Source organism: Manis pentadactyla, chromosome X (genome assembly GCF_030020395.1).
Source record: "Manis pentadactyla isolate mManPen7 chromosome X, mManPen7.hap1, whole genome shotgun sequence".
NCBI classification, from domain to species: Eukaryota; Metazoa; Chordata; class Mammalia; order Pholidota; family Manidae; genus Manis; species Manis pentadactyla.
In genome coordinates, this window is record NC_080038.1 from 37984613 (window position 1) to 38006480 (window position 21868).

The window sequence follows — 21868 nt, forward strand, 5'->3', positions numbered from 1 at the left end:
GCAGCCCTGGGCTCCGTCTCCCTCCCGCTCTGCCTGCTCTTCTCCCGCCGGGAGCTGGGGGGAGGGGCGCTCGGCTCCCGCGGGGCCGGGGCTTGTATCTTACCCCCTTCGCGAGGCGCTGGGTTCTCTCAGGTGTGGATGTGGTTTGGATATTGTCCTGTGTCCTCTGGTCTTTATTCTAGGAAGGGTTGTCTTTGTTATATTTTCATAGATATATGTTGTTTTGGGAGGAGATTTCTGCTGCTCTACTCATGCCGCCATCTTCCGCCCCTCCCAATTAGGGGTATTTTTTGTTCTATAATTTATTCCTTGGCTACACTTCCACAGATTTCTCTAATAAAGGATGAAATATGCCTTTGCAGCAATCCCAGATCAGAGGCTATAATCTCAACTCTAAATCAGCCTGCAGAGTGGTGAGAGAAAAACTAGACTTCTGGAGTTTGTTTGGGCCAGTATAGTGGGCAGCCTCCACCCTCCACCCCTGTTCTGGGGTTCCAGGGCACCTAAGAGAAGTTATCCAGAACTGAAGAGGTTCAGCACTCTCCCTGGACCCTGCTGGCTCCTTGCATCCTGGAAAAGGCCAAATCCTTTAATGGCTTCCTCCTCCAGCTGACTGAAGCTTCATGGCCAGAACATCTTGTAATGTGCAGAACAAAAATGCTGTTCAATTACTGTCTAGATTAGGATCTGTGGCAAGCAGCCTCTGAGACAGATTTGTATGTAGAAGCTTCATCATGGGGTTGAACTGAGATGCAGTCACAACAGAGGCTTTACCAAACTTCAGGGAGCTCCAGAGCTGTGTGGGCCTTTTAGTGTTGTCCTGAATTGAGGCAAGATGCCCAGGCTATTATACCCCTACCTGTGCTGGAAGGTGCCCCTAGGGAAGGTGCATGCCCTGGGGTGAGGCAGTGCTCCTCGGCCAAGGGCAGTTTCCAGAGAGGGGCTCAGCCATGGATCAGCAGCAGCTACACTCTCACCAGGTGGGGGAATAGGTGTCCTGCAGCGGGCTGGGACAGCCCACTACAGCATCCACTGCACGGCCATTTTAGGGCCAACAGTAAAAACAGTGAAACTGAAATTTCAACACCCCATGCACAATAGAGCATAAGTTGAAGCTTCAACCACTTAAAGTTATATTTTTAGGAAGAATATTTGAATTGGTTGATCATCTCTCCAATAAATCCTAGCACCAAATCTTCCTTCAGGTCCTTTGAGGCCCTGAGATGAGCTGTCACTTTCTTCTCCTCTGTGTCATCTGACTCAGATGAACTTGTCTTTCTCAGCATCACCACCCCAGAGACTGTTCACCTGTATGTGGCTGTAGGTGCCTCCTTCTGCTTGGTGTACCCCTCAAAGATGGAAACATATTACACATCCATATATCCCCATACTTAGTCCAGTGCTTAGTATATAGGGCAATGGATAAGGGTTTATTGAATGAATCAATCAATCAACAAAGGAGCAAATTTGCTTTCCCTTTCTCCCCTGCAGAAACAAGATAGGAACACATATTCCATGCAGTGGGCAACTCATTTGCATGTATGCCTTTGTGTGTTTACCATCAGTGCTTAACAAAGGCTTTTGGTTTTGACTTTTGACTAACTGGCATAGCATAAAAGGGCTGTTCTGAAACAGCCAACTATCTTACAGGACTCCTAAATAAACTAAAATCTATCATAGGTTTTGAATGCAAACTAGAGAGGAAATTAAAATGTAAAACATGAAACAGCTGTTTGATCAGCTGTTATAATAGTCTGTGGACAAAGGCTATATTCGTATCTTATCTAGATGCATAAAAATAATTAATCACAGAAAATGCTTTGTTAGAGAGCTCTTTTGTTTCCTGCACTGAAACACAACATAATTATCTAATTAATGAAGTCAAACCTCTAGAAGCACAGGAAAAATGGTATCCAAAAAATTTTAAAGTACTGTAAAAAAAAATATGTTCCCAGTAAATAATCATAGGCATAAAGCATTGATTGCAAAAACTGGTTTGCCCACATTTTATAGACAGCAAAATTTACTTGCCACCACAGACACTTTACAAAACTGAAGATACTTGTGACTTCTAGTACCTACAGTTTCATTTAATTTCACCTACAAATTGGTGAGGAACCATTTTGGTTTTCTCTGTATTGTGCCAGAGTGGGGGAAAATGCTGGTTTCCTGATGGAGTAACTAAGAAACCCATTATTAAAATTCCACCATAAAGTAAATCGGTAAAAATTTCTGGGAATGACAATTTTGCAATAATTATTAAATGCTTTCAAAGGATTCCCAGCACTTATTTCTAGGAATTTCCTAAAAAACAAAAATCAAAATTATGCACAATATTTTAGGTATAAGGATATTCTATAGTTTTGTTTAGAAGAGCAGAAATCTGAAAACATTTAAGTTGAGCAGTAAGAAATTGGTTAAATTAATTAAACAATCACAGGAAGTAATACAAAGTTACCAAAGGCATATGGAAAAAGAGCATTTAAAGCATGATGAAATTATGTTATTATTTATTTTAAAAGGGCTACCAGTGAGTGTGGTAAATATAGATGCTTGCACAAAGAAAATACAGGCAGCAATGGTAACAGAGGTTGGTTGTTTTGTGGGGATCCATCTTGGATGATTTTCATTTTCTTCTTGGCCTTTTCTGTAATTTACAGATTTTCCCAATAAATATGTGTTATTTCTGCAATTTGCATTATTTAAAAAAATGTCCCTACCTCTCCAGAAAAAATTTCCTTAAACTGTAAATCACCAAGAAGGAATGTGATTTCTCCTTTCATTGACATCAGTGGCCTTTCTTCTTAAAAATTTTTGAGGAAACTGGGTTATTAATTAATTTGGTTTCCAACTCTTCACTTTATCCTAAGTTATCTGAAAAAGAGGCCTTGTTAGATCACAAAAGCTATTCCAAATAATGTAGAAAGCTGGAAAAGAACCCGAAGAGGTAAGATGCAATTAAAGACACAATTACAAAGACAGTTTAAAACAGACACAACTAAGATCACAGGAATAAAAAGTAGCTCCAACTCCAAAAGATGAGGTCAGGATTCCAGTTTTGATATAAAAGAATCATTGGAAATGTCTGAGAGGTAATAATCCAAAAGGGGAGATTACCTAGGCTGGAGTAGGACACCATCAGCATGGTATAATTCTGATAAATGTTCATCAGGAGGCGGCCAGGGTGAAAAATGGCCTAGGTAAGAGATGACTGTCATAAGGTCAAGTGCTTAAACTTCCGACTGGAAGTGGAAATTAGTAGACTAACATTTAAGGTGACATTAACCGGAGATTATGGAAACCTAATTGACATTGGAAAGGTCAGACCTACGGAAGATGCTTTCTGATGGTGCCCTCTCCCTCACAAAACAACAGAGATCAGGGCCAATTTTTCATAATGAATAGAATGAACTATTCACTTTGTGTCTAAGATTGCTCGAGCTGTGTGTCTCTCATTTGGTGAGCTGGGTCAAGCTTAATTTTTTTAACAAAGGAAAATTTTAAATACAGTCAAGTCCTTCAATTCCAATTATAAAAGAGGGAAAACACTAATTATTTTTTGTGATATTGCTTTTCCAGGTAGGCTGTCAACAAAACAGAAGTAAGCAAAGTGTGCCTCTGAAGACCTCCTTCCCATTCTTGCCTCCCATCTCCCCATTTCTCTTGCAACCTGCCTTGAGGGTCACGATAACCCTATTTGTTGTAATCAGCTGATCAACTCTTAACCTGTTCCTGAATTTCTACCCATTCCTTGGGTTCCCTGGCTTTATGGTTGCCCTTCTGCACCTATGGGGCACACAACTGTGTACCTTACCTTTACAGCAAAAATTTTCAATGGCTCCCTACTTCCAGCCACAGAAAAAACAAACTTCTCACTTTGCTTTTCAATGTCTCACTGTTTGATCCTGACCTCCTTCTACTAATTTTATTATACATATCTCCCTATCCTGTTATTCTACCCTTACTGGGCTTTCTACCTTCCTATAAATAGAAATATCAGGTGTTAACTGGAGCCTATGGCCTATGATTTATATTATTCCTCCCATCCCTAAAGCCTCTCTTCTTGTCAACCCATGCAAACCTTGGCTGTTCAAATTCCACTCCCTTAATGAGACCTTCTCTGACTGTTTGGGTCTTCAATGATTTCTTCTATCTAACTTAGCCCTCGGTTCCCACAGTACAGAATTCAATTCTATACTCTTTTTAATTGTTCCTTATTGCTTGTATGTGCAGGCCCTGTGTCTCCAGCTGCATTTCAATTTTCCTAAGGGTAAGAACTTGGTCTTACCCTTTTTCTGTACCTCTGTTCAGCAAATAACCCCATACTGGCTTCAGAAGCACTGCCTGATGGGACTTAGTTTTCCACAATACCCTTGTTTACTGAGTTAACACAGGCAGCTGATGAAGGATCCATTTTGTGAACATGAAAGTAAAAAACAGAAATAGCGCTTTCAAAGTATTAGCGATTTTTACCTTCCACCCAGATCCATTTGGTCAGATTCTTGTTCCAATTGCACTTCCTCCTAAAGCAGGGGGCTCATTCCTCAGGACAGTAATTTTATTCAGAAGAAGTGGCTGTGAGGCCTGGGGACAGCCCTTTGCCCTCCCTTGGTCTGCTTATCTTTGGACACAAAAGCAGGTGTTCTCACTAGAAGGTAAAACTCTAAAGCTTCCATCTTTGATCATCAATGATTCTATTAAACCAAAACATTTTTTCTGAGATTTAGATGTTCAAAATCAGGCAAGACTTTTATACCATTATGCCCCCTGTCTTAAGGGAAACAATGACTTTTATACAAAGACATTACTAAAAGCTAAACCTAACAAACTTGGGGCCCTTGCAAAATGGTAATGCTGCATGCTTAACCTGAGCAAATCTCCAAAGCATTCTGTTGTAGGATTTAAAACACTCATTTTGAACCTAGCATCTCAATTTGGTTTATTTTTGGACTTAGTAGTATTTAATCTTATATGTTTCTAGATCCTCTCAGTTAAGAACTGCCCATTGACTTGTAAGATAGAGTTAACATTTACTGAGCATTTCAGAATCTAGCCCCAAGACCACCACTCCACTTTATAAGTGAGGATCTGGAGGCTGGACAAGTAGGTAACTAGCCCAAGCTACAGTTAGGGACACAGGTAGGATTAGAACCCAAGCCTGAGGCCCCCAGAGTCCTTGCATTTAACTTCTACATTATCCTGCTCCCTCCAGAAGGCCAAAAGTTAGCCCTATTCTTTCAATAGGTTCCTGGTTCTGGAGCTTATCTTCTCTGGGTCCAAAGCCTGACAAGACCCATGACCCTGATCAAGGGATTCTATGAATTTAGTTCAATTTCTGGGGGCCAGGTAGGCTCAGTTCCTTGCTAATCACCAGAGATAGGGAGATAAATCATACAAAGTCCCAGATTTGAGCAGCCTATGGTGAGGTGAGGATTCACAGATGCTTAAACAGGTAATTTAAATTAAACATGGTAAATGAGATGTAGTAACAGAGACTCACATGGAGCACTGCAAAGACTATAAGCATAATGGCCATCAAATAGAAGTATATAAGTGTAATGGCCATCCTATCAAAGATGAACTAGAAGTTAATGGTGGTTCTGATACAAGGGTCCCATGCAACTGTACACATTTCATTTGTCCCAGACACTGACTGACATCTGCGATTATAGTGTGAACTTGTTACCACCTGTAATAACTTAACATTCACTAATTTTAAGTGTTATTTAAACTGTGGAAATTCTAATTCAATATACATCAGTCAAGTGCATATGCATATATAGTTTGAATCTTGATTGGAATCCAGAAACAAACAAACATATTAGAATTTGGTGATAACATACCAGCTGCTGTCATTATTAATATTAATATCGGAGAAATAATATGTGACATCAAATATTATATGGACTGTACTATGTCAATGGAACATGGAAATGCTACTGAGGTTCATAATGTTAGAGAAGTAAGTTAGAAGCTCAATTATCTCTTCAAGTTCATAGGACGAATTTGACCCAGAGACCACTGTGTATTTATTGTCAAAAATACAGGAATCATTGAAACAGTTGATTTTCAGTTACAAACTGTAGCATTTTAAAACTGATGACATACATATTAGCTACATTACTAAAATGCTCTTAATGAGTGTGTTTTTGCAGCCACATGTGAACAAATGATATCAAAACAAAGTCCAAGTTATTGTTACAGAGGAAATGGCTGCTCTGATAATGCGCAAAGGTTAAGAGCCTGGAACTAGCTGCTCCTATAATGATATTTTTATCAGGAGCAGAAGAATGGAGCAATGAATGCTAAATGGCATTGACAGTGACGTGATCTTAGTACTGACATCTGCCGGGCACCAAATGAATTACAAGTGTTCATGTAGAAATGCGTTCTACATCTAGAATTCCTCGCGTATTTATCTCTTAAATATGTATTAAAAGTAACTAGAGTTTAAGCTTTTTCTTTAAATGTTGCTCCTGGGTTTTTAATATCATCTGTGTTAGTAAATCATATACAACCCAAGAAAGTAGGGCTGGGGAGCAGTATCCTTACTGTGGGGTAATATTCTATGAATATGTGTGCATGTGTGTTAGTTCATGTGTATGCACAGCAACTAACCATTTCCTCAACCCACAGTTTGACAGTGGAGTCAGCTGGCACGCTGGTACTTCAGACCCATTAGCAGTTAGTGGGCATCTTGTCAGTCTGATTCACAATAGCAACCAGATGCCAAGCTCCAGTCCAAGCACTTTACATGCATTTTGTCTTTTAATCATCTTGACCTCTTTTTCAAGTCGATACCATTATTATCCCTATTTTCCAGATGCGAAAACTAAGGCATGGAAAGGTTACTAATTTTGCTTAAGGCACAGCTAGTTAGTGGTGGAACCAGGGTAAATGTCATGCTCTTAACCTCTGCTAAACCACTGGCCCTATATGACAGGGAGCCTACACCTCATCACCCAGCCAGAAGAGAAGGGAATTGTTGCTGTTGGTAATGGCCCAGCCAAGCCTTAACCTGCCTTGGTGCCAGGATCCATGCTACTCAAGCTGTGCAAGCGAAGCTCAGGCTGGAGGAAGACCCCCACAAAGCAGGGACCTTCGCAGCTGGCTCCCCCTATTACCCACCTTGATTTTGTTATTCGCCATTATACTATTGGTTTTGCTTTTGCTTGCATTTTTGCCAAGGGTTAAGCTAACCTTTGCTAAGCAGTATGGAAAAGATGAGAACATACGTTTCCCAGAAGCTTTTCAGGACAGTGCTCCTAAAGAATGGAACACGCAGGGGCCAGATGGCAATCTTGGTATAGAATACCAAAACCTGCAGGTAGCTAGTCAAACATTGACTGCCCCATCTCCACCTAAGTGGGAATGACCCCCTTTTTTGTAATGCTAGTGAAATTAGTGATGGAGAGTTTTATAGAAAGAGTTATGAGAAAATATTGAATAGAATAACTCTGTCTGACACTTAATCAATCTTCTCATGTTTTCTTCTATTTGCTACTTCTACAACTTTTCTTCTTCCTTCCTAATTACAGCCATTTACTAAAATTCGTGCCTTATATGTGAAATTACCAAATAACATAATTTTCCAATAAGTAAAGATACCTCAAGACAAGTGCTAGGCCTGGAAGCCACAGGGCATAAATCTGCAAAGAAGTGAAAAACTAACCTTTTCAAAAAACATTACTTCTCTCTCACTTACCAGCTTTACATTTCCCTGTATGGCCCCGGAAGATAACTGGTTAGCCAGAGACGGGTAAGATTCCTCAAGGGAGGAACAACCTAAGACAGGCACAGTTGCAGGGGGGCCATCAGGAGAGAAAATGGGGGTCAACAGATGTGAGGCTTAGAACCTCACCCCCCTAGTTCTGAGAGAAATTGTCTACACCCATGGATGTTTTGTTGCCCTTGTCTGGCTTGGATTAATACTTAGTCTACAGGCACAAACCTGATCATCTATACTTGCCTTCTTACAGTTCTAAATCATGCTTTCTATCTTTATCTTGCATCTACCTATGATAGAATAAATATTATGAGGAGATAAAATGTACCCATTGCATTAGAAATATAGATGATGATACCTGCCTAGCTAACTGAAGTAGTGAGTGACCTGTATTTCACCCTGAGCTGATAGACTCCATAGTCACTGCTACATACTGCATGCTCCTGCGGTCACATGCACTACTTAGAAACTGCATTGCATAGAAACATAAAACATGATAGAGTACATGTTGCTAGGAAAAGTTTCGGTCAAGGAACAGAAAACGATGACCTGTCTAACACTTGACCAACCATGAATAGACCAGAAAGAAGAAGAAAGAAAAAAGCTTGCCTATACCTATTAATCAACTGCCTATACCAATTAATCAACAGAACAATAAAAAATAATCATATCCTTGTGCAAAATGGTATAAATAAAGCTGTCATCAGCACTTTGTCGAGAAACCACCTCCATCTGACTTGGTGTGCTCTCCGTGCACCGACTCCGTCTCAACCTTTTGGGCTTCACACTCCCCCCACCCCACCCCGCTGGAGCTGGACTCCAGCACCTTGGTGACTGCTGAGGATGTACAAGGACCTAGAGACTATGGCTCTAGTGGCACCTGGCTTTGCCCACATAGTGCACCAAAGCAGCTCCCTTCCACCAATGTACCCCAGGTATTAGAGCCAAGCAGAAGGTACAGGGTTTTGTCACTCAACCCTCACAGAGCTGCCGTGAAAAATCAGGCTCCTGACGCCTTGTCCAGCATGTAGATGGCACTTGAAATGCTAGCTCTTTTCATTATTTATTATTAAATAATGAATGCTAATAAATAAATAAAATATCACTGACATATGTCATTGATTATAATTGAGGCAGGAGTCAGATGGCTGAAATGAGGACTGGGTCAGAATAACAGCCAGGCTGGAATGGTGCTGAAATACAGATCTAGGGCTTCCAAAATTTCTCTTGATGAGGTGCACAGTGGGTCCCAGAGTCTGGGTGAGCCTGAGCTCCTTAGGTCTCTGGCTGGAGAGAGGCAAGGGAGGCGGGTATGGCAGGATGAGGCCAGAACTAGGCAGGTCCCATGCCGGCACATGCACCTCGCAACCTGTTGCTGCCTTATAAATGCCTCACAGCAAGAAAACCTACTGGTTGGTGAAGAGGGAAAAGTGGTATAATCACTTCCCATGGATTGAAACTCCCTAAACCCTAAACAAGGATCTATTTTCCAAAAGGTACAAATGGAAGCCATAATGACCGGCACGGAGAGTCCTTCCTGTGCATTCTTTCTAACCTCAGCAACAGCCCTCTCTGGCCAGCAAAGGCAGACTTTAGGAGTCTCATTTTATAGGGGAGGTGAGGCAGCTGAAGAACAGAGCACCAATGGAACTTTTAAAGTGACACAGTAGGTAAGTGTAGAAAATGGGGTTCACAGTCTATTTGATGCTAAACTATATGTTGCCTTAACACTGCTCCTCTGTATCCTCTCTTTGACTGAGATATGCACATTTCCAAACACTTCTGTGCAATTATTGTTTTTTTACAACATTCAGGTGGGTTACAGGAGCCCAGGAATGTTCTCCTTTCTTCATCAAAGGCAAGGAAGACACTTTGGCATTAACCCATGGGCCACTTCTGCCTACTGTGTCCCTCAACTCATGACCCCCTAGGGAACCACCCCTGACGCTTCTTGCCCAGGCCAGACCACCCCCAACCCCAGCCTGCAGCAGGCTGGCCAGATGTTGGTCACAACTTGGAAGTCTGGCTCCGTCCCTTCCAGGACCTCAGCCAAGTACCTGCCACCCTCAGAGGGCCACATCTCTTTTCTCAAGCCTGGTAAAAATGTTCTTTTTTCTGCTTCAGGTTTCCCTTTTTTTGAGCTTGTATTTTGAGGACTGAGCAAGAGCCACTCCAGAATTGCAAAGACAGTTTCCATGGTTCCACCAGCCCAAACACTAAAACCAAGGTGCAGGACAGAAGCAATGTGCTGTTGCTCAGCTGCATATGGAAAATGCTGTTACTCTGCCAAGTCTCCAGACATGGCCTGCTCCTTTGGTGAAGCCAGCTCAGTAGATAATGCATTTATATACCATGCACATTTCTGAAAAAGCTATTTTACAATTGCCTTGCAATTTTCCAAATGGCAAAAAAGAAAGTTATATATTAACCAGCGGCACCCCCAAGACATGTCTGTTTATCCCAAAGGCAGTGATTACAATTTGCTGACAGCTTTAAAAACTATTAGAGAATTATCAGGATGTCCTAAGTTATTCATTAACAAAGTTTAAAGACCAGAGGCAAAATCAGACACTTTTAGACATAAACCCTCGTGGAGGTCACCTGCTAATTCTGAAATTCTGATTTTACCACTTTCCTCATTCTTACTGTGATTTGGCAGGGAATGCTAAAGGGTCGGTAGTAAATGGATGTGAATTTCAGATCTGAGCGATTGCTGTTTTATCAGTGTAAAGTTATAGTTCGTCAATTCAGCACCCTTATTGAGTGCTAACTGGGCCAGGCAGGACTCTGGAGCTGGGGGTTGCGGGTTCTCTGGTGGCGGGAGAACACCTCCCCGGACTTCAGAGGCTTACAGCCTAGAGGAGGAGCAAGTGAACGATTAAAAACTCATGGAAAAGAAAAGATGGCAGAGGAGAGCTAAACAGGCATTTAATGTGACCTGGGAGGGATTCAGGAGGTCTGCCCTAGGAAAGATACCTTGGCTAAGATGTGAAGTAAACTTAAGTATTGTTCATTCTGTCCGCTTCTTTGTCTCTCTCATCAAACTACAGAGAATCACTGAAATATCTGCCTTGCCGGGGAGGAGGTAAGCACCCTCCATTCCAGCTCTGGTCTCTTGGTTTGTGTCATTTCATTTACTTTAGGGGCTTCAACTAAAACTTCTCTGTCACACACATCTGAAAGCCCAACTTCTTCCCTGCATTTGTGACTGTTAGACATCCCTCCCCAGGGGTCCTCCCAGTATCTCCAACTCTAGGTATCTCATCTTTCCCCCAAACTTGCTCTTCCTCTTCTTCACATTCCTTTTTTTGCTAATACCATCACCATATTCCTATCACTTGACACGTCACTCCGTAAATGACAAATCCTCAGTGACCGTTCATTGACGACAGAAAGATCTAAGCCTTTTGAGGATGACATACATGGCTCACCACAATTCATCCCAACTAACTTTTGTATAGCTTGGTCTCCCATCAGACCCCAAACTGTCCACACTGAAGTTCTTAAGGTTTCCTAAGCCTGCTACTGTGTTCTTTCACATATTTATGAGCTTATATAAACTGTTCCTTAGATTAAGATGCTTTCTACATCTAGTCTCCTGGTGACTTCCTATTCATCCTTTAAGACCTACTGCAAAGGTCACCTCCTCTGTGAAGTCTGCCCAGATTTTTCTCAGGCAGAGTTCTTCATTTTCTACAATCACCTTCCCCAGAACTTTGTGCATGTACCACTAAAGCATCTATCCTAGGTCATTAGTATTAATTGTTCATGACTGCCTCCCACATGAGCCTGTGAGTGCCCAGGGACAAGAGTCCTGGATAATTCAGCCTTTATTTCCTTTGGGATAGGATGTGGGATAGGAAGTAAATGTTTACTGACTGAATGAATAATGAATACATGAATGGACTCTTCTTGTGGTACGTACCACTTTCTACCTTGGATTATCTTTGAGTATCTCATCTCCCCTCCTGGACTCACATATCTTCTAGGGCAGGAATGATGTGATCCATTTTGGCACCCTCTACCATGGTCTACCCTAATGCCTATTGTTTAAAAAAAATGAGTAAAATTCTTGCAGGACCTTGTGTCATATGTCAGACTTTACAAAGCTTTTTTCACATATATTGTTTCACTTGCCTTTCACAATGCCCCTGTAATCTAGCCACAATTACTTGGTATTTTCCTCATGTAGCAAATAAAACAATTGTGTAAGGCCTTGGAAGCCTGCTTTCTTGGTTTTTAGAAAATGCCTATTTCATGCAATGTTCTTGATAAAAGGAAGATGTACTCATCAGACCCTTGTCTTGAGAGTGTGGGGATGACTGTAGAGGCTCACCACTGCTTGTAAAAAGGACTTAAACCCTTATCTACTCTTCCTGTATGAGTCTAACGTGAATAATTTAAGTAAGCTTGAAGGTTTGACGTATGAATCAGACAGAGCAAAATAAAGGTGGGAATAAAAGAATCTGAACCCTTTGGGCAAAAAAAAGACTTTGGGGTCCTGGAAAGAGAACCTTCAGCTGCCATAAGATGGGGAGCTGTGCAAGGCAGCATCGAGAAGTACTTAGCAATATTTTCTAAAGCACCGAGGTAGATATGCTTTTAAGTCCAAGTACCTGTAGGGGAGAAGATGTCAAAAACACTGAAAGAAAACAGGATCTATATAGCTTGGTCCACCTCAGCATGCCCTTGTGCTTATGCATCTATTTACCTGCAGCATGGGGCACAGAGCCTGGCATGAGTGAGCTCAGGCTCATATAGACAGAAGTGGCAGCCTGAGATCTGACCCAAAGGTGAGGCGGACCAGAGTGGAGAGAGCAGCACAAAACCAGGCTCAGCACCCAGCATGCAACACCTTGGTTCCTTCACCAGGAAGAGCAGAACCTGAGGGCCTCTGTCCTGCCTGCCTCTCAGAGAGGCAGACACACCCCTGCTCCTGAGATCTGCTTAGTGCCAGTTTTAGCCAATGCCTTCATGGGTTTGGGAGGTGTCTTAATTATTGCTGAAGCACCAAGAGGGCCTGGGAGCTTGGCCAAAGCATCTCCAGGGCTCTGTTAGGCAGGCTGTTCTGTAAGCATTGTTTATTCCCATTGACCCCATCCATCCTTCTGGCTTCTTTCTGTCTGTGTGTCCTCCTGTACACACAGACCCCCTTGCATCTAAGAAGGTAGTCTCTGTCCCTATCCCTGCCAAAAATGGGCTGGGCCAGAGAGCCAATTTCTCCACTCTAGCCCCACTGAGCACCTTGTCCACCCTGCACTGGTGGGTGGGTGGAGGTGGGGCAGGGACAGGGATGGGGCTGGTGATGCAAGGAGAAGAGGTATTTGCCAAGAAGACTCTGCAGTGCCAGATAGACCCATGACCATCACAGAACCACAGAGAATCAGAGTCAGGAGTGTCTTTGGCACTCGATTGCTCTGGAGCCCAATCCCTTCTTTCTGAACCACAGACTGTTCAAGGTCGTTTTCCTGGTGCCGGGATAACAATGCCTTGTGAAGCACACCTGCTCCAAACGAGCGAGGGTGCAGTGTCCAGGTGAGCCTCTACAGTCATCCCCACACTCTCAAGACAAGGAACTGATTAGTACATCTGCCTTTTATCAAGAACACTGCATGAAATAGGCATTTTCTAAAAACCAAGAAAGCAGGCTTCCAAGGCCTTACACAATTGTTTTATTTGCTACATGACGAAAACACCAAGTAATTGTGGCAACCTTTGCTTGGGGCACGTGACTGACCTTTGTGTTACCCCTAGTAGGAATCTTGCCTGCCTGCCCTCTTTCACCTGCTTCAAAAATTTTAGCAAGCGCAGGCTTGGCAGCCTTCCAGAGGAGTTCAAAGTCTGGCCCCAACCTTCAACAAATTTCCAGTCCCCGGCTTCTGTCCAGGGGCGCACTAAATCCTTCCCCCGAGTAAGGGTTCCCGGCGCGGCGTTCGGGACCCGCTGGGTCCCGGCCCAGAGCACGACTAGTCTAGGGGCTCCTGGGGACAGCCCCCGCCCCGCGCGACTCCCCCGGGCGACCACCTGTCCGAGCGCTGGAGGAGGGAGGGCGCGCAGTCGCGACTGACCTGAGATGCCGCCCCCCACCACGACCACGTCGCAAATGCTGCTCATGGTGCTCGCCCTGCTCCAGGCCGCCCCGGTGCCCGCCGACCGGATCTCTGAGTCCCAGCCCCCTCCCGCCGCGCTGCCCCCACGCGCCAGCGCCTCGGCCGAGCAGCTATATTGCCTGCCCAGGGCAGGGCGCGGAGCCCCGCCCGCCGACGCGCCCGCCGGGAGGAGCGCCGGGCCACCGCCCCCGACCGCAGCTCAGCGCTCAGACCCGGGGCGGGCGCAGGCCGGGAGATCACCGGGGCCTCCCCGGGACCGCCAACCCTTGGCCTTCTGCACAGGATTTTCCAACCAGCCTCCCTAGTGCACTATTGAGCTTGGGGGCTCGGAGGATAGCAGATTGGGTGTCCTCCTCCAGCGCCCCGGTTAGTCCACGGAACACAGCAAGACAGATAACTGAGCGCTTTCCAGGGAGAAGGCACCGCACAAAGCACGTGACATGCAGGTAAACGTCACAACAACCCATTTTACAGGTGAAGAAGGCGAGATAAAGTAGTGGGAGGGTGAAAGTAAGATAAAAAGCCAGAAAGGAAAACAAAGCCAGAAAGATTCTGAGACCAACTTTGATCTATCACGCAGTATTGCCATTATCTTGGCACATATGTGAATGTTATTCCCAGGCCCTCATCCTCTTTCTAAATACCCTCTTTCCCCACTCCCTCTGCCCTATACCCACAGTTAACTCAGGAAGACTCCTCCCTAGGACTGCAAAGCACAGCCCCCAAAGACAATCTTAAATGGCCTCCCTTCTGCAAATGGACAAAACAGCCAACAGCGCCTTGAGCAACCCCGTGAGTCAGCACTGGGCGCTGGTGAGACAGGAACCCAGAAAGGGAGTTGGCAGGGGCTCAGCTTTGGATGGATGCGTGGAATTCAGCGCTCCGCTGAAACAGCAGGGGCAGCTATTCGGGGCTTAGGGATGTGGGCCTGAGGACCTTGGCATTGCCAAGCAGAGGGGGTGTTTCAATAAGCTGCCAGGTTTAGTTTAAGCAGAGGTGATCTGTGTAAAACAGAGGTGTATTCCTTCAGAGATCTAGGAAAGCCACCTCTGAGAACTAAAGTGCAAAGACGCAATGCAGGGTGGCTTTGCAAGAAATAATTGTGACACAAATCACTATGTTGTACACCTGAAACCAATGAAACATTGAATACCAACTATACTTCAACTTTTTAAAAAAGAGAGAGGGAATTGTGTGAAGTGCATTTGATCAGGCTAGGGGAGCTGTGGGGCTGGGAGGGGGTGTGGGAGACTGGCTCCAGGTCTGGTGATTTGATAACAGCCTGAAGCAAACCTCCACCTCTTCCCACCCCAGTCCATGTATCCACCTGCTACCAAGGTATCCTGAGCTCCTGAGGCCCTCAGACTGGAAGAGGGTTTACGCATGTCTGTGACTGAGAAGTCACTGGTGGCAGAGAAGGTCTTGGTACAGCCCTGACTCGAATTCTAGAAATTTCACTCCTCCTGCTTTTACAAAACAGCCCTGAGCCTGAAACTTGAACCCAGATCCCCACTGCCTCACCCTGCCTACAGCCTATGCTGGCCTCCTCTTTGCCAAGCCCTATCTGTCTACCTTCTCTCACAGGGCCCTGAAGCTGCAGACTTCTTAGCTGTGGACATTCTGTCCTCTCACCTAGCCTGCAAGTGAATCACATGTCCAGTGAGGTTGGGTGGGACAGGCAGAGAGGATACTTGCAGGATCTGCTTGAGATCTCTTTTGTATGGCTCCAAAACTGCAAAGTCAGTCAGGGGCCTAGGCATCTGAACTTTGAGTCCAGTATGGGCTGCCCATCTCTTCTTGATGTCCAACTGGAATGACAGTTCCACAGTGTCTGTGGAGAGAATTCACTGGCAAACAGCATTTTCCCCAGAGGTATTCAGTTTACTTATGTTCTATGAGGTCAGAAGTGGGTTGCATTTGAACTCAGGAGCCTTCAGGGGGTCCCTGAGGCCACCCTTGTCCCTGTATCCAGGCAGTCTCCCAGGTCTGTTCAGGGTCCTCAGTCTCCTAGGAAGGGCAACTCTCAAAGTCTGTCCTTTTTCTCTGCATCATGTGGTCAGACGAACTGTCTAAAAGCAGTGCTTCTCCAACTTGAACATGTGTACAAATCACCCAACTCTGGGGTGGGGTCTGAGAAGCTGCAATTCTAGCAAGCTCCAGGTGATGCCAGTGGTGCTGATCCATGAGCCACATACCTTGAGCTCATTCTTCTCTAGTACAGGCCTCTGGTCTCCCTCAGTTCCAGAAACAGCTCCATGCTCCAGATCCTCTGACCTATCTCAAGGCAGTCCTAAAGAGAAGATTTCTGATCATTATACAAGGAGTTTTGGAACACCTGCTATGCTGAACCCTGGTGAAGAGATGGACATGACGGAGGCTGCCTCTTCCCTCTTGGGGCTCACATTCCATCAGGGGAGACATCCAGAAAGAGTAATCACAAGTAGCATTCTGAATGTTGCTCTGAAACACAGCAGGGCCAGATAACCTAGCCCAGACAATCACAGTGGACTTCCAGGAGGAAATGACTTTTCTGCAGGAACTTGAAGGATGAACATGGGTAATCAACTATTGAGGAACATGAGCACACCAGGCATAATTGGGAAGCAAACATGAGGTTAACATATTGGAGAAACTGGACACAGTCCAGTGTGCAAAGAGCATCATTGACCACCTTAGGACTGATTACAAACACCGCAAAACCAATAGTAAGGAATACAGTAATAACATTGAAAAATTAACAATGAATAAAATGATAGGAAGCATCATTTATTTTTGTGGGTCTTTGTGTCTTCTCTTCCCAAGTAGATCTTACTTTCCTGCAGGAACAGATCATGCATTATCTTTCATTCATCCATTCGAGAATGATTTATTGAGCAGCAGCTCCGTGTCAAGCACTGTGCTCATCACTGGGAATATGCCCTTATAAATAAGAAATGATGCTAATCCTAGGAAAACCAAATATGAAAACAGCCACAGTAAGCCTAATTCATGTTCCAGTAGAGAAATGCTCAATACCTCTAACCAAGGAGCAGAGGAATGTTGCCTGCCCCAAGCAGTGTTTATTTGTCTTTCTAACTTGATGAAATCCATGTTTCTTTCATCAGTTAAAATGAACGTAACTTCTCCTTCCTTTTTTTTATTAGAAGGATGCCAAAGAGATAAAATGTCCTTATTACTTTTTTTCTTGCTTACCAGCTTTTCATTAACGGATATTTCAGTGAGTCTCTTATGATACCACAGGAGGTTTCAATAAAGAGGCAGGCAGTGCAGAACAGAGTTCACCAGATATTATCTAAGTTATACATTTCGCTTTTTTTTTTCAATGCTGGAAGCTTAATAAGGGATAGAAAATTTGTTTTAAAATTAGATTCTTTAGAGTTTACCAGTCTCTTTTTCCCAACTTTGCTGTTAAACTTTTTCAAAATAGCCATTGAGGGGTGAAATGATGAAAAGCCCAGCCATGGCAGCTAGGACAGGTCTTTCTTTATCAATGTTAGATTGGTATTTTACCAAGTTACCAATTGTTAAAAGTTATGAGGCTTCTGGCTCTGCCCAGCGAAGCATCCACCATCAACTTGGATCCTAATCTGAGAGTGTCCAAATCCCCTCCTTGGGGATGAGAAGACAGTGGAGACCTCTCAGTGGGCCAAGACCTTGTTTTTGGCCTCAAGAATCACAAGGGAAATCACAACCTCTATCAATCCAAGTGTTGGGGAGCACCCAGCTTCATTCCAAGTCAAAGCCCTTCCTAGGACATTGAGCTAGAGACTCAAGATCCATCTCGAAAGTCCATAGGCTGCTTTAAGATGCCAAAGGAATGACCTGCTCCAGGTCCAGTAGACCAGTCAGGAACTGGGTGAAAGTAGAGTTGGCAGAAAACAAGCCAAATGACAGGTAGACATGAATGTCTTGAAAGGCTGACAGCCACGTGGGTGGGCTGAGCTAGCTCACAGAGAGAAGGTTGAAATGGAAGACAAATGACTTCCTGCCCAAAGAACCAAAATTTGGCTCTTTCCTCTGTGACCTAATTGCCATAGCACAGGCAGGTCAGGGGCAAAGGTGCACAGCACAGAGTTGTGGGTCCCAGAACGCCAGGCTTCCAGGCTTGAGAAAGACAGAGGTCTAACTTAGCCGTGCTGCAGGGCATGCTGAAGAAAAAAAAACCTTTTTGCAACATATGTGCTAAACAACCTGTACCCAAAGTGATTTTTTTTTACAGTGACTGATATCGAGACTAAGAGTATTTCTACAAAACACAATAAGTGTTCCTAAATAAGAGGTGACATATCCAAACAGATGACATGACAAGGACTGTTTGAGGGTACAGAGGAAGAGCACACAGTGTGCATTGACTTGAACTCTCCTAAGTAATAGAAATCCAGTTTATGTGAAATGATTGAAATAAAGGTGTTTAAGAAGAAGAATGATTCTTCACTACAGATTTGTGACTATTAGAGGTTTAAACTGAACAGCTGTAGAAATAAGTGGAGAAAATGGGCAATAGGCAGCAAAAACCTGAAATGTGTTACAAAAGGTAGAAAACCTGAGCATATGTCTGACATACCATATAATGTAATAATACTGAATATAATAATACAAATATATATTATATATACATGTTAATACATTGTAAATAAATTGTATATTATAATAGAATTATTCATATATAATAATATATACTAAATATGTATAACATGGTACATAATTAGGGAAGCTCCCACTGGGATACGTTTGTCTGTGGTGGTACAGGCAAGATTGTGTATCGGCGGCTGAGTAAAGACAGTGGCCCAGGGCCTCTTCAGAAGAGATATGAAATCATCATGTTTTTAAAGCCAGGCACCCACATCTAACAAAGGAAGAAAAATATCCTATGAAAGGTGGAAAACTAGAGTAACTACAGGAAGTTACTGTTCCTCAGGAACATAGGGGTATCCGGATGAGATTGAGGTAATTTTCTCCAGGGATAGAGAGCAGCCTTCTGCCTAGAGCATGTGTCTGTCTAACCCCTCAGGATTGAGGAGTCTGTGCTGCAGATCAATCCAGATCCAAAAGACTGTGTCACCATCTGGATTAACTGGGAACCAAACTCTGAGAGAGAGGTTCGGGACTCAATCACAGCTCAACTTCTTCAACCTCCTGCTTCTTTCAAGTCAATGCACACTGTGTGCTCTTCCTCTGTACCCTCAAACAGTCCTTGTCATGTCATCTGTTTGGATATGTCACCTCTTATTTAGGAACACTTATTGTGTTCCAAAAGATAAACTGAGGCAGATTAAAATGGTCAGGAATTTATTTGAGCAAAAATCAGTTCAAATGGGGCAGCGCTAAACTGAAAGTAGTTGGGAGCACTCTGCCAATAGGAGGCCCCCTTTCCCACAAGGCTTTTATAGAGCAGACACGGAAGCCAAGCAAGAGAATTATTTGATTGGCTCTAGCTGAAGTGGTTGCCTTATCTGGGAAAGCCTAGTTGGTTGTTCTGAAATCTCTATTTCTTGGCTGCAAGTGCATCAAGCAGGCCAGCAAGGCATCAAAGCCCCCGCAGTCTAATGGCCTCCTTGTTGAAGTACTTTAACAGAGGTTAGTGAACAGATTTATTAGGGAGTGCTTTCAGGATCCATGCCTGCAGGAGGCAAAGAAAAGAAGCAGGAGGTTAAAGAAGTTGAGCTGTGATTGAGTCCCGATGGAAGCCTCAGCCAACCATGTGGGGACCCCTGGGACTGGAATGGCCTCTGCAGTTGTTGCGCCTTGGAACAGGAACCAGGCCTTTCTATTGGTGCCTCTATCCCTCACTGGATATGGGCTGCGTGGGAGTGGTGATGTGGCCCTTAAAAGCTGAAGCTGTCCCAAAGGGGGCTGACCAGTGGTTTTACTGAGATCTATTAAATTTATAAAAATAACTTGGGAAGAACCAATCTTTATGATGTTGACTCTTTTTATCCAGGAACATAAAACTATTTTTCCACTCATTCAAGTATAATCAAGTGTATTTCCAAACTGTTTTGTAATTTTCCTTACAGAGTTTTTGGGTGTAAGCTGTTAACTTTATGCCTAGGATTTTCTTTCACTTAATTTTTTCTATCATGAATAAGGTTTTTGTTTCATTGTATTTTGAATATGATATTTTTTTAATGGAGAACTTTAGGTTTTATATATTTATCTTATAATCCATTACTTTATTAAACGATTTTGTCATTTGCTGTGGTTTTTCCATTGATTTGGGTTTTACACAAAGTATATGCAAATAGGGACAATTTACATTAGAACAGCTAGGAAAATCCTGGAAAGGAAGAGAAAAAATAAAGGGAAGCAGAGGGCTGGACTTACTAGGTATCAAAGCATACTAAAAAGTCTGTATGAATAAAAGAGAGCGACATTAATTCATGAGTCAACAGACCAATGGAATGAAACTGCATAACCTGATTCACTTGCATGTGGAAACTTACCATGTGACAAAAGGCAAATCTCAGACAAGGTGAGGAAAGAAGGAAGGTTGTTTTTCTCTATAACAATGCAATTTTTTTTGGTATCATTAATCTACAATTACATGAGGAACATTATGTTTACTAGACTCCCCCCATCACTAAGTCCCCCCCACAAACCCCATTACAGACACTGCCCATCAGCGTAGTAAGATGCTGTAGAAACACTACTTGTCTCTCTGTGTTGCACAGCCCTCCCTGTGCCACCCCCACATTATACATGCTAATCATAATGCCCCCTTTCTTTTTTCCCCGCCCCTTATCCCTCCCTTCCCACCCATCCTCCCCAGTCCAATTCCCTTTGGTAACTGTTAGTCCATACTTGGGTTCTGTAACTCTGCTGCTATTTGTTCCTTCAGGTTTTTCTTTGTTCTTATATTCCACATATGAGTGAAATCATTTGGTACTTGTCTTTCTCTGCCTGGCTTATTTCACTGAGCATTATACCCGCTAGCTCCATCCATGTTGTTGCAAATGGTAGGATTTGTTTTCTTCTTATGGCTGCATAAAATTCCATTGTGTATATGTACCACCTCTTCTTTATATTTTCATCTACTGATGGACACTTAGGTTGCTTCCATTTCTTGGCTATTGTAAACAGTGCTGCGATAAACATAGGGTTGCACCTGTCTTTTTCAAACTGGCTGCTGCATTCTTACAGTAAATTCCTAGAAGTGGAATTCCTGGGTCAAATGGGATTTCTATTTTGTGTTTTTTGAGGAACCTCCATACTGCTATCCACAATGGTTGAACTAGTTTACATTTCCACCAGCAGTGTACGCGGGTTCCCCTTTCTCCACAACCTTGCCAACATTTGTTGTTGTTTGTCTTTTGGATGGTGGCAATCCTTACTGGTGTGAGGTGATATCTCATTGTGGTTTTAATTTGCATTTATCTGATGATTAGCAATGTGGAGCATATTTTCATGTGTTCTTTGGTCATCTGAATTTCTTCTTTGGAGAAGTGTCTGTTCAGCTCCTCTGACCATTTTTTAACTGGATTATTTTCTTTTTGTTTGTAGAGGTGCATGAGCTCTTTATATATTTTGGATGTCAACCCTTTATCGGATCTGTCATTTATGAATATATTCTCCCATACTGTAGGATGCCTTTTGGTTCTATTGGTGGTGTCCTTTGCTGTACAGAAGCTTTTTAGCTTGATATAGTCCCACTTGTTCATTTTTGCCTTTGTTTCCCTTGCCCGGGGAGATATGTTCATGAAGAAGTCACTCATGTTTATGTCCATGAGATTTTTGCCTATGTTTTTTTCGAAGAGTTTTATGGTTTCATGACTTACATTCAGGTCTTTGATCCATTTCCAGTTTACTTTTGTGTATGGGGTTAGACAATGATCCAGTTTCATTCTCTTACATGTAGCTGTCCAGTTTTGCCAACACCAGCTGTTGAAGAGGCTGTCATTTCCCCATTGTATGTCCATGGCTCCTTTATCATATATTAATTGACCATATATGTTTGGGTTAATATCTGGACTCTCTATTCTGTTCCACTGGTCTGTGGCTCTGTTCTTGTGCCAATACCAAATTATCTTGATTA

The 21868-nt window shown here is 43.3% G+C and overlaps 1 protein-coding gene across 2 annotated transcripts in view; it reads right to left on the bottom strand.

Moving 5' to 3' along the window:
- The window catches only part of MAOB (monoamine oxidase B), a 124286-nt gene extending 110276 nt beyond the window's left edge, over positions 1-14010 (bottom strand). Inside the window, exons 1-2 of one of the 2 annotated variants that reach the window (XM_057495219.1) lie at positions 13795-13879; positions 3118-3196 (exon numbers count right to left, since the gene is read on the bottom strand). In XM_057495219.1, the coding sequence (XP_057351202.1) occupies positions 3118-3169 (52 nt within the window). In that variant the 5' untranslated portion in view covers positions 3170-3196; positions 13795-13879. Of the gene's footprint in view, positions 1-3117; positions 3197-13794 lie in introns of both variants that reach the window. The other variant, XM_036880895.2, reaches the window with a different exon arrangement.
- Between the last annotated feature and the right edge of the window lie 7858 nt (positions 14011-21868).